This window comes from Sceloporus occidentalis, unplaced genomic scaffold, assembly GCF_023333645.1.
Source record: "Sceloporus occidentalis isolate IW3139 unplaced genomic scaffold, rSceOcc1.0.p SCAF_1, whole genome shotgun sequence".
In the NCBI taxonomy this organism is placed as follows: domain Eukaryota; kingdom Metazoa; phylum Chordata; class Lepidosauria; order Squamata; family Phrynosomatidae; genus Sceloporus; species Sceloporus occidentalis.
Genome location: NW_028316981.1, coordinates 182,531,061 through 182,544,440, shown reverse-complemented (window position 1 = coordinate 182,544,440; position 13,380 = coordinate 182,531,061). Strand labels below are relative to the sequence as shown.

General features: G+C 45.6%; 1 protein-coding gene across 4 annotated transcripts in view; it reads right to left on the bottom strand.

Annotated features, from left to right (window-relative positions):
• LOC149322981 (neural cell adhesion molecule L1-like) overlaps positions 1–12,664 on the bottom strand; it is a 109,994-nt gene extending 97,330 nt beyond the window's left edge. For all 4 annotated transcript variants that reach the window (XM_089485762.1, XM_089485770.1, XM_089485778.1 and 1 more), the window contains exon 1: positions 12,559–12,664. In XM_089485762.1, coding sequence (XP_089341888.1) covers positions 12,559–12,654 — 96 coding nt within the window. In that variant the 5' untranslated portion in view covers positions 12,655–12,664. The remainder of the gene's footprint in view (positions 1–12,558) is intronic.
• Between the last annotated feature and the right edge of the window lie 716 nt (positions 12,665–13,380).

Below are 13,380 nucleotides of genomic sequence, written 5' to 3'. Positions count from 1 at the left end.
CTATTTTGTGTACATTAATGTGCAACTGTATGTGCAAAGGTCCCATCTGTGTTCGCTACACATTCCCCCCTCCCCAAAATATCACTCTACATGCACACCACAACTTATATGCATGTCATTACCAGGATGCCACCATAAGGTGGAAATCAACTAAAATAATGAGGATCAGATGAAAGAAAGAAGAAGGTAGAAACATGCTTGTTTTACTACTACAGACATAGATGAGCAATTAAAACTATGGCATGCAGTCAAAGCCTTGGACTACAACTCCCCGAATCCTATGGCAACTAGTGACCATGCTGGACGGGGAATCCTGGGGGTTGTAACTGAAAGACATAACCTATCCAAGCTCAGAAAGAAACATGGAATTGCAAGTGCTCTTTAGCAAAAAGAATGTTTTAATCATTCACCCAATGTTATGTCCATGATAGCTAACTCATTTGGAGGATGAATAGCAGCAACAAGCTTGGTATGACCTCCTATATCTGGGCGAAAAGATTCAGTGTAAAAAAAAAGCTAATTCTTGGAACATCTTCATTCCCAGTCCTAGTAGAACAGGAGAAACACAGCTCTGCCCATAAATCTCTGTCTCTGAGGTTTGATGAGACCCACTACCATTCCAGTTGGCCTTTTTGGCTACTCCCAGTGACCCAGGCAATGCTACCAGCCAACCCACCAACCATGCTTAGTTTCAAGGCTTCAATCAAGCCCCCTTTGTAACAAAGATGCCCTGGAGCTGGGTCAGGCCAAGGGTGGGGCAGCGGAAACTTGGGGGCAGCAAGAGCTGCCCCAGTGAACAACACACAGCAAGTTTTGCAACAAGGCCTCAATTGTTTGGGGACTGGATTCCTGAGCAGTGATGGCAGCGGAGGCTGAAGGATGACTGTAAAGCCCCAGAACAAGGCTGTCTCCAAGACCACAATCCCTTCCCCCAGTTCTGACCCACTTCCTTTAAGGCTCTGGAGTGCTACAGAGGGAAGCTGCCAAGGCCTTCCTTCATGATTTGTCCAGTCAAGTAGCGGTCTTGGCTTTGCGCCCACTGCAGTGGAAGGAGCCCATTCAGAGAAGCAAAGGAGCAAACAACTGAGCTTTAGAAATGGAAGATAACAACACCACACACACACACACCTTCATCCTCCTCACACCTGTCCGTACAGCAGACATTCATGTACAGTTGTTAGTGGTTGTGACAGGTGATCTTTCCTCAGGTGAATTCACATTCAGTAAAGCGTGAGAGACCTCCTGCAAGGTGTCTTCTCTGTCTCAATGACTCCACAACGGTCTGTCTCCAGGAATGTAACACACACACATATACACAGAGTGGAACAAATAGGACACTGTATGACATGCTGGAAATGAGGAGCTCTTGTCCAGTTTTGTAGGTACGGCCCAGATGTATCATCATCATCATCATCATCATCATCATCATCATCACCACCACCACCACCACCACCATCATTTCTGATCTGCCTCTCTCCATGGTTTGAGGAAGGGCACAACAACAGACCAACGAATACACCAGTTACAAACACACATCAATTTAAAAGAACAACTAAGACACATACGTATCAAAACAATCCACATTTAAAATTCATCATTTAAAACTTACAATTCGAAAATCATCTAGATAGGCCTGCCGGAAAAGACAATAGTGCCAATTTGGGCTATGAAACAACAGAGTCCTAAAGGTTTCAACAGGAATACTTGGGAAGTCCTCTAAAGCACAGATAGTGGCTCTCCAGATGTTAAGTGCATCAACTCCCACCATGCCTCCATGAGCCAAGCCAATGGTCAGGCCAGAATCCAGCATCTTTTGGAAGACCACCAAAGAACCCCACACTGGTCTTGGAGGAATCCCCCATCCCTGCTCCAGAGTCTTCCTGTGACAGGAGGTATATGGTTCTCAATCCCAATGAGGTGGTGAATATACTCTGGGTCTTACTCAGATCTTTAAAGGACCTCAGCCTCCCACCCATAAATCTAGCACCTTGGATAGCTCATTTGAAATTCAAGCTAAAACCTGAAGTACTATCACTGTCCAATTGACACAAAAGCAGGGCTTTCTCTTGGTCTTGCCACCATCAAAGGCACATTTGGTGAGGGCACAAGGGAGTCCTCATTCTCCCCAGCTTATGTACCTCCCTCCCATGAGAGGCTCGCTTGGCTCCCTCTCTGTTATCATTTTGCCTTCTTGTTTGCCCAGGCCTTTCAACTTTAACTGGCTGTTGCAGAAAGTCTTTTAAATGGTTTGTGCTCTGTTTTTTAATATTGTCATTATTGTCTTTTAATTGCTTTTTAAACTGTTGTAAATTAATGATTTAATATCATTGTGGTGGGGGGTTTAAAAATACCCTTTGTATCATTCCTTAGTTTCAACTATATTCTGTTTTAATTTATATTGTAAACCATCTTGTGTCCTCCATTGGGAGAAAAGTGTAATATAGATAAAATAAGGTAGGGTAAGATAAGGAAGCCAACAGCTATCACTGCAGAGAGTGCTTCCAGGTTAGTTTTTTATAGTGCAATTCCTTAGCCTCATTCAAAAAAACTTTATGGAGTGTATGCCCAAAAGGTGTGGTCTTCTACTAGGAACTGTATGTGTTCCCATGCTATTTTGTGTACTTTAGCACTATGAGATGAGAAAAAGCAGGCCAAGAAAAATTGAGATACCTTGGTGGGATTGTGTATGTTCAGATTGGTAAGGATACTTGGAAAGAGAAAGAAATTACCACACAAATCAGTAGTGATCTGTGTGCATATTTTGTATTGAGGGAGGAGGAATATTTTAGTTTGGGTAGAAATTTACTTTCTCTTTAGAAGGAGTGACTCAGCTCGATTGATCAGCCCAGGTGGGCAAGACCAAATGCAAACATTAGTGAAATGAATGTGAACTACGTAAGACATTTCCTTCATTTCAGTGGGACTTTGGTGGGAGAATGTCCCAGTAGATGGTATCTCAAGAATCCAATTTGCCTGTACAATGGTGCCTCTTAATTGGGGAACTTTCCAGGGCAGGGGCTAATTTCCAGCTTGGAAAGGGTCCTGGGTTCTAGTTGCACAATCCACAACTGTACATTGTAGTAGTGGGTGGCGCTAAGGGCACAGAGTGGAGCTACTGTGAAAGCAGGTGGGTCCAGATATTACTGTTACTAATGTGGATATTGTCCCATGTAACATACAAAGCACATCTTAGCTGTTCCATGTATTTTTAATCCAAAGTAAGCCCCAGGCAACAGCTGCCTGTTAATTTCTGGGCACAGTACAAGGTGTTGGTGATAACCTTTACAGCCCTTCATGGTTTGGGTCCAACCTATTTGCGGGATCGCCTTTTTCCGTACAATCCATCCCACGCACTTAGGTCCTCTGGGGGAAAGCTACTACAGCCAATAAAGACGAGATTGGCAACGGTTACCTAGAGGGCCTTTTCATCTGCCACTCCCAAACTATGGAATAGCCTGTCGGAGGAGATTCGAAATATTACCAACCTTGACAGCTTTAAAAAGTCTGTCAAGACACAATTCTTCTGACAGGCCTTCCTTGAGGAACTCACTTGGTCACCCACTGATTTGGTCCATCTCTCCCAGGATGGCCATCTCTCTGTCGTTTGATTGTTGTTTTAATTAATTTAGATGTTATTTTAGTAATGTTATTGTGAATTATAGGTTATGGTTGGAGGGAGGGTAATTGGCTTTTGCACTGCTGCATTTATTGTATTTTATTTCATTGTTGTATTTTAATGTTTTATAGTATATTTTATTGTGTTGTAAGCCACCTCGATCCTGCGGGAGAGGTGGGGGAAAAATAAAATTTCTGTTCTATTCTATTCTGTTCCTGGGATGCACACCACTGCTCAGGTGCAGGCAACAGTTTTCCAGGCCCCAAACCAGAGCCAGTTGGCATCCTATCTCCTGTATGATATGGGAATACCTCAGCTTGCCCCAGGGAAGATCCCAGCCTTGAAATAAGACCATCAGAGTGACACACATTTTTATCACCTCTTCTATTTCACCATATCTACAATACTCATTTTCAGCTCATCAGCAAACCTGATTGCTATCTTTCAATGATCTGATTTTCCCTGAGTGGTCACCTATATGTTCATGCACCTTCAAGTTGCCTGTCAACATATGAAAACCCTATGAATTTCCTAAGGTTTTCTTAACCAAGGAATATTCAGGGTTGTTTTGGCCAGCTCCTTCCTCTGAAATATAGCCCACAGCATCTCCTTAACCATAGAATCATAGAATCATAGAGTTGGAAGAGACACAAGGGCCATCCAGTCTAACCCCCTGGCATGCAGGAACTCACAATCAAAGCATCCTCAACAGATGGCCATCCAGCCTCTGTTTGAAGACCTCCAAGGAAGGAGACTCCACTACACTTCGAGGGAGTGTGTTCCAGTGTCCAAAGCCCTTATTGTCATGTAGTTCCTCCTAATGTTGAGGTGGAATCTCTTTTCCTGGAGCTTGCATCCACTGTTCCGGGTCCTAGCCTCTGGAGCAGCAGAAAACAAGCTTGCTCCCTCCTGAATATGACATCCCTTCAAATATTTAAACAGGGCTATCATATCACCTCTTAACATTCTCTTCTCCAGACTAAACATCCCTAGCTCCCTAAGTTGTTCCTCATAAGGCATGGTTTCCAGACCCTTCACCATTTTAATGACCAGAGACAAGAAAGCAGTTGGCTATCTAACAAGGGTGGCAGGACCACCCTTATCATTTTCAGATACAAAGACCCCTTTTTTCTCCTTATAGCAGTCAACACCAGTAGAGAGGAAGGGGGAGCAGGCTGGTAAACAGAGGGTCCAGTCTTTTGAGAGATGGGCCCCTTCCAGTGTTGTTGTGTGTGCTGTGTGCCTTAAAGTCACATCCGGCCACCAGAAGTAAGCCTAACCTATCTATCCCTGATTCCTTGTTGTAATTATTGGTTGCCAGTGTTATTATTTTAAGCTATGTTTTATATTGTAAATTGTTTGTATTTTATGGGAGGTGGGTTTGTGGGATATGGATTATAGGTTTTAATGTTGTAAGCCGCCCTGGCTGCATTGCGCAGAGAGGTGGGGTAAAAATAATTATTTGTTGTTGTTGTTGTTGTGTCATTTCTGACTTATGGTGAACCTAAGTTGAACCTATCATGGGGTTTTCTTGTCAAGATTTGCTCAGAGGGGGTTTGTCATTGCTTTCCCCTGAGGCTGAGAGTGTGTCACTTGTCCAAGTTCACCCAGTGGGTTTTATGGCCAAGCTGGGAATTGAATCCTGGTCTCCAGGGTCCATTATAAAGAAGTGTGGGTGCAAGTGCACCTAGGTTTTCGAACCTCAGGCTTTGAAAAGGCAGTGACAAAGAAAGTCTCCCTCCTCTGGCAGGCCTCTTGATAGGTACTGCTGAACGAAAGACCTCCACAGGGGGTCAGAAGCATTACTTTCTATCTTGCATGTGATTCAAGGATGCTGGGGAGTGGAAGAGACAGATACGCTGGGAATACAGCCACCCCCCCCCCCCACCCTCCTCTGCATTTATTCCTGCAGGTGCTGGGTTGGAGGACAAGGAAGTTCTAGGCAGGCAAATAAGCAGGATACAAAAAGGGACAGAGAAGAGATGAGTCACCCTGTGTCTGGTTACAGGGCTGGCAGTACAGGTGCAGCACTGGGGTAGGGCTCTTGAACTGTGTGGGTGCAATGGATGTGACAGCCCAGGAACTGTTTAGGATAAATCCATCCATCTAGGCCACAGTGCAGATGGAGAAGTTTTATTTAAAAAAAGCAGAATCCCAGTCTCCTCCTTTGACACTACCCCATCCAAAAAAAAAAAAAAAAAAAAAGAAATCCTAGAGAGAAAAAGGAAACCTCCTCAGCCTTCATGCCTGCTGCACAAGGACGTGCAGGGCTGGGGACAATGCAGCCAATAGACACGGGTGGGGGAACCATAGGAACAAAGGGTGCTTCGAGGAACAGAAGGGAAGATGTATGTTTTAACCTCCTTTTAATTTGTTCTGATTGTCTCATTGTGTTTCAGTTTTTCTAATTGTGGGTTTTTCACTATGTTTTTAAAGCATTATTGGCTGCATTGAGTCCCAATATGGGGAAAAGGCAGAACAGAAATGCTACTAGTAGTAGTAGTAGTAGTAGTAATACAGTAGACCCGTGGTATCTACTGGGGTTTGGTTCCAGGACCCTCTGTGGATACCAAAATCTGTGGAAGCTCAAGTCCTGTTCTATACAAAGAGGTAGTAAAATGGTGTCCCTTATATAAAATGGCAAAATCAAGGTTTGCTAAAATGGGTACCCAGATTGTTGGGGGCAATTAGCTTACATTTTGTAAACCGCTTAGGGAGTGCTTAGGTGCACTGATCAGAAGTATAGAGATGTACTTGCTATTGCTTAAGTGCACTGATAAGCGGTATAGAAATGTACTTGCTATTGCTATTTTAAAAAAATATTTTGTCAAACCGTGGATGCTTGAATTCATGGATTTAAAAATCCATGGATATAGACTACAATAATAATAGGGACAAAGATCTAATGTAGGCAAAGGATGCAAGATCAGGGATATTTAAGGAAGGGGGCTGCAGGGTGGGAGTGTGCAGGGCCATGTCAAACCTATTGGGACAGTGTGCGTGGGGGGGGGGGGGTGAGAAACAAATCTGACAACCTGAAGGGCTGAGGGTCAGGACAGAGGACATCCCCACAGCTGGGAAGATTGGGCCTTGGTATTTCACTCTGTCCTGCCCTCAGCAGTATTGACAAGGTGGATTGATGGGGGACATTCCAAATCATAATTCCTGGTTGCCCAGCAACGTATCACTATCCATTCACTCTCCCCCCATCATCCCCCACAACTCCTACCTCAGAGAGATTCCTCCTGTAAATCAATTGCCACCTGCTGCCCCTCCTCTCCTACACACACCCCATGTGCACACACAAACGCACACACACACATACACATAGCTCGTTGCCTCCTGTCAGGGCCTGGGAGAGGCAGACTGGTTAGCTTCCTCCAGAAAGCAGAAAAGCAAATTGCTACCCTTCATGGCAGAATAGTGTGTTTGGATATAATACTCCCCTCTTCTTGTTATGTGGCTGATGAAAGTGATAATTAAATAGCATCTCCCTAATTAAGATGCTAGCCAGCCAGGCAAACAATATAGCGAGTTGCCAAAAAAAGAAGAAGAGAGAAGTTACAAATGGGTTCCCTCCCCCCGCTTTCTGAACACCAGAAAATCAAAATCATAGGGTTGTTCCAGCGAAGCTTTAGAATATTTAACTCTGCAAGACACGTTCCTATTCACATTCATTTGCCCGGCTTTAATAGCGACTTACAGTGCCTGCCCTGCAATTTCTCAGGGCAAAAAATGCTTTTGATTTCCATTAATTTTCATAAACGTCCACTTGATTGCTGGGGGCGGGATGCATTGTGTATGGGTGCATGCATGTGCTGTTCGGCGCTCTCTGGTTGAGCCACAACTGGTAGAAGCCCCAAATTTGGGGTATCTGCTCATTTCAAGGCTTGTGGAGTTATCGTGGATTTGAGCCCCAAAATGCTATATTTTTGGATGCTTTGTCCCCCTCTCATCTTCACCCGTTGGATGCCTAAGTCCCTTCTCTTTTCTGTTTTGCAAGATAAAATCAAATAGACAGGGCAGGGAAAGAACATTAAAGAAATAAATTTAATCACATATTTCTGACCACCCATTATCAATCCCATTTAGACAATCTTAATGCAGTGTCAGAGGAAGACTGCAACAAGAAGGAGCAACCCACTACAAATATTCTCGGACACAGTTCCCAATAATTAATTTATTTCGGACAATGAAAAAAAGTATTACTGAAGCCCAAAATTTTCCCCCTGCCTCCCAAATCCAAAGACAGTCCAAGACGTTTGACGGAGATGTAGTGCTGGTGGAGTTTCTTTCTAGTACTACCATCACCCCACTCTCTCTTACGGTCTTAATATTGCATAGCCTTTTTTTAAAAATAGTTGATTTGATGGAACTAAACAAGGTTTCATGCCTGCATATTTATGCTGAGAAAAGAAGGGATTTTCCTGTACTTTGCTCCCATGGATGGGGCAAGAGGGGTCCATGCTTTGATCATGGGTGCTTTGCTCCAAAGAAAGTAATGAAATAAATGAATCACATAAATATTTATATGTAACTAAGTAGCTAATTATACCTCACTCTCTAAATGAACAGACAGTGATTAGTGCTTTTCAAAAAGAAGAAGAGGAAGCAAGCAAGCTTGGTTGGAAGGATGCAACCTTCAAGTCTGAGGTTTACATTTACCTCCCTTCACAAGTGCATTATTCAATAGCAAAGGAGCAGCATTCTGCCCATGTTTGAAGGAACTCTCATATTAACTATATAATAATATAGAATCATAGAATCACAGAGTTGGAAGAGACCACAAGGGCCATCCAGTCCAACCCCCTGCCATGCAGGAAATCACAATCAAATGATGATTTGCCACATTGGTCCAACTTTGGGGACTAGAGGAAGCAAAACATACAATTGAAAGATTACATTACAATGTGTCTACTTTCTGGTTCAAAGGTGGCACATTTTTCTGTGGCAATTTGTTTGATTCTAACAAAGATATTGCCCAATGTAGTTATTCAATCCCACCATCCTTTCTTTATTTATTGCCATAATTAAACACATTCTGGAAATGGAGTCATTTTCACACAATACAATTATAGTTCTATGGCTCCACTCCAGTTACCCTGGCTGCATCTTATGCAATCCTGGGACTTGTAGTTTGGTCTGAGGAACCAAAGGACCTCTTTGGCTGAGCATTCTGAATGCCCTTCCCTAAACTTCCAGTCCCAGGATTCCATAGGATGTAGCCATGGCAATTAAAGTGGAATCATAGCACTATAATTGTGTAGTCTGAAAGGGCTCTGGGACTGGGGATTAAGCTTTGGTTATGGCCCTGATCCTGCAAAAAGGATAAGGTTGAATATCCAGGTACCAACAGAGCATTCGATGTATTAATATGTACATGCATTCCAAACACAGATACATGTAACCCACATGGAGAAACACACATACAGTGGGCCCTTGGTATCCACTGGCGTTTGGTTCCAGGACCCCCCATGGATACCAAAATCTGGGGATGCTCAAATCCCATTAGAGATATTGGTACAGTAAAATGGTTTCCCTTATATAAAAGGACAAAATCAAGGTTTGTCTATGGGAATTTGTATATTTTTAAAGTATTTTCAAACCGTGGATGATTGAATCCATGAATAAAATATCCATGGATAATAAGGGCTGACTGTAATCATCACCAGGTTGCCCAAACATCTCATGCATGTAACAGATACATGTAATCTCTCCAACATACACACAAAAAGACATGTGCAACAATCATCCAGTTGCCAGGAAAGCCCACACAAATCAGAAAGCTGCAATCTGCTAAACCCACTGCTCTATAAACATACATCAGAGCCTGGAACAGTTACATTTTTGGATGGCAATTTCACAAAATCCAGTGGGGATTCTAGGGAGTTGTAGTCTGAAAAACACGATTTTCCAAGCTTGGGAAGGAAACAAGTTCATGAGATGATCACGTTATCAAGGACACAGAGTACACAGAGCAAGTGTGGTGTAGTAATTGGAGCACTGGACTACAACTCTGGAGACCAGGATTCGAATCTCTGCTCAGCCATGGAAACCCATTGGGTGATCTTGGGCAAGGCATACTTTCATCCTCAGAGAATAGCAAAGCTCCTCTGAATAAAATCTTGCCAAGAAAACCCTGTTATAGGTTTGCCGTAGGGTCACCATAAGTCAGAAACAACTTCAAAGCACACAAGAGCAACAACAACAACCATCCAGTACAGGCAGAACACAGACACACAATTTGGGATAAGAAGCAAAGCAAGAGACAGGCAGCACAAGCCCTCAATATCCAACTCTCAAGCTGGCAGGTGTTCATTGGGAAACAGAAGTGTCTTGGCTCATTTGTGCCTCTGACTTGGCAAATCAGGAAAGCCAAGGAGTTCCTTGGCAGTGAGATAAGAAAAACGCTCCTTGGGGCAGAAGCTCTTTGCCTCTCCAGCTGCAGATCTGGCTTCCTTGGGCCACTGAAGATCCCAGGTCTCAGCCAACATTTCCTCAGGCTGAGTCAGGCTGAGCTTTCAGTCAAGCTAGGACCAGTTGCTCACATCATGCATGCAGAGCACACAACACCAGGACATCACACTGCACAAGATGGTATCTTGAACTTCTTGACTTCATGGAAACATCCACTGGGCACCCCTGCCCCCACTCCACCCCACACCTCCTGTGCACACCCTTTGCAAATCTGGACAAAGTAATGCCATGGGACACACCTGCAGACCCTTTCACTTAGGTCAGGGGTGGGAGTCAAAGGGCCCCCCAGATGTTATCAGACTGCAGATCCCAGCATCTTTATCCAGCACAGCCAGTGGTGAGAAATGCTGGGTGGTGCAGTCCAACAATATCCAAAAGGCTGCACAACCCCCACCCATGACATTAGGCACACATATATATTGCCTCTCTTCCCATCTCTTTCTCTTACACACACAAAGGAGCAACACATGAACACACATCCCAGAATCTCATACATGGGTGCACAACCCTCTATTTAAGAATGAGTAACATGCAGCCCTCCCACTGTTTCCAGACTGCAATTCCCCTCAATCCCCATACATACTATGCTGGCAAGGGCCGATGGGCACTGCAGTCCCCACAACATCAGGAGGGCCACAGCCTCTTGCAGGTTATATTCACATACACACACTTGTTAACCAGAGGCAGAAACAGAGAGATTCCCCTCTTGCTCATGTCTGTAGCGTTCCTCACACACAGAACTCATGGGATGGGAAGAGGAGCTGTGTGTGTGTCTGTGTAAAAAGTCATGGGTGGGGATTGTGTACCACCTTCTCCAGCCCCATGATACCAGGTACCACCTCACACAGCGCCTTCTTCCAAAACTGAGCCAGGCTTTCTCCTCAGAGCAGGTGCCTCCTCCCTGGCACAACAGCCTGCCATCTTTCCTCCCAAGCATCCTCCCTCCAAACAGGCAGGAAGGACCCTTTCCAAAAACCGTGCTGGTGGTGTCCTCAGTGGGAAACCCACCGGGTGACCTTGAGCTAGTCACACTCTCTCAGCCTTAGGGCAAGGAAAAGACAAGCCTCCTCTGAACAAACATGACCAAGAAAATCATATGACAGGTTCACCGTAGAATTGCCATGAGTCAGAAATGACTTGAAGTCACACAACAACAACAACAACAACAACAACAACGCAGAGAAGCCCCCAAGCCTTGCATTCCCGAAGGCAGAAAGGACAAATGGTTGTTTCCCTGCAGTACTAGGCAGCTTTTCCCTTCCTCATCCCACCCCACACCCCATAGCCCCATTCTCCAAGAGGGGGAACCCTATTCATTGCATGATATGGACAACTTTATGCTCTTTTCTGGTCCCTTCCTCCCACCCACCCTCCACCAAATGCCGCCTGAGGCAGGCCATCTCCTCCTCCTTGCTGGCTCTCCATCCCTGAGGATAGCAATGGCTGAAACCTCCTGTCTTAGGCCTGGATCCAAACCATGCCACACCCTTTTAAGGCTCATGCTCCTCCATCTCCAGCCACCACTCCACATCCTCACTCTGCTGTTGCTGCTGAAAATAACCGCCCCCCCCCCATCTACACAATTCATCTCCTTCCCACACAGATCCCCTTCCCCCAGCCCTCTAAACACATCCACAGCACACACAACTCTTTCCTTCCCATACCCTTTCTCTCTCCAACCTGCGCACACCTACACACACACACTTGCCTTGTATGTGCTCCAGTGGTACCCACAACCCTCCTCCCCCCTTCTCACACCTACACCATCTGCAGAAGAGGCAGCCTCCATGGGCAGATCTCCCCAAGCAGACCCTACAAGTGTGGGGCGTGGGCCCACAACATCTGTAGCATCATCTCCTTCCTCATCCCACAACAAGCATCATCTTCTCCATCATTCTACAACATCTGTAGCATCATCTCCTCCATCATCCCACAACATCTCTGGCATCATCTCCTCCATCATCTCCAAAGAAGGCATCTCGCACCCAACCCCTTACCCACACCCAAGGAGCCCCCCAAACCCTCCAGATGCCACGGTGAGGGAAGGTGGGGAGGAGACCTCTAGTTGTGGACCCCAGTCTTCTCCTCCAGCATCTCCGATTTGGGAGTGGCATTCCCACATGCACCATCCCCGCAAGTGGGGTTCCATGCCTTTCGTGCCCACCAGAGATGGGTGGGGGCATTATCATGGATGCAAGCTTTGGGGGCATAGGGACCCTATCCTGCCCCATAGCTCCTTTTGAACCCAAGATCTTGGCACCCTCACGCCCAGATCGAGGAAAAACAGACATGCACACACAAACCCACAATCACACACACCCTCCCGGATTCTGACAAAGACCCATTGGGAAGCCGGTAGCACACCTCCCAGGGAATCCCCCCCTCTGGCATCCCTCTCCCCATCACCCCCCCTATCCCCAGCCCTTTGGGGGTCCTGCTGCAAGGGACTTCCTCTGCCCCCCTACCTGAGCAGGATGCTGTTGCCAGATCTCCGGCTCTCGCCTCTTCTGAAGCTGCTGTTGCTGCTTGAGCTGCTGCAGAGAAGCCGATCGATGTGACATAATCGGTGTCGGCGGTGGCAAGGAGTCCCCTCCCTCCCCTCGCCCCCACCCCTCTCCCCGACTTATCCTCCCCACCCTAGGTCTCCTCCCTTCCAGGTCCTGGTCCTCAGACCCCATAGATAGAGGTTTAGCAGGGGTTTTGGGAGGGGAGACGCCCAAGAAGATAAAGATAAGGTGAGACTGAGCTTGTGATGGGGAGGATGGGAATCACACACACACACACACACACACACACACACACACACACACAGCCATGTTGGGTGGAGAGTTTGGGATCATAAAAGCAAAGCAAAGAAAAGATGGACTAATACAGAAATCCAAGCCAGGAAAGGAGGAAATCGGAATAGTCAAAGATTTCCCCCTACCTAAGATCAAAGATGGATCAGAAACAGATGTCCTCATTGCCAAGGAGGACGAGGCACTGCACAATGGAGGACATTCATGCAAAAAAAAAATTGAGAACACGGTCGAATAAAAGCTAGAAGCACTCATATAAATATAAATCCATGCTTCCTAGTTGTGCTCAGAGGTTTTGGAATTCCTCCTGGACAGAAGGTGGAAACATATAGGGCACAGGGATCGCCTAAGACCATCCGAAAACATATTTTTCCAATGGTCTTAGGAACCGAGACACTGCAATTTTATGACTGGGGATCACCACAATATGAGGAACTGTATTAAAGGGTCGTGGCATTAGGAAGGTTAGGAACCACTGATATAGGGCAT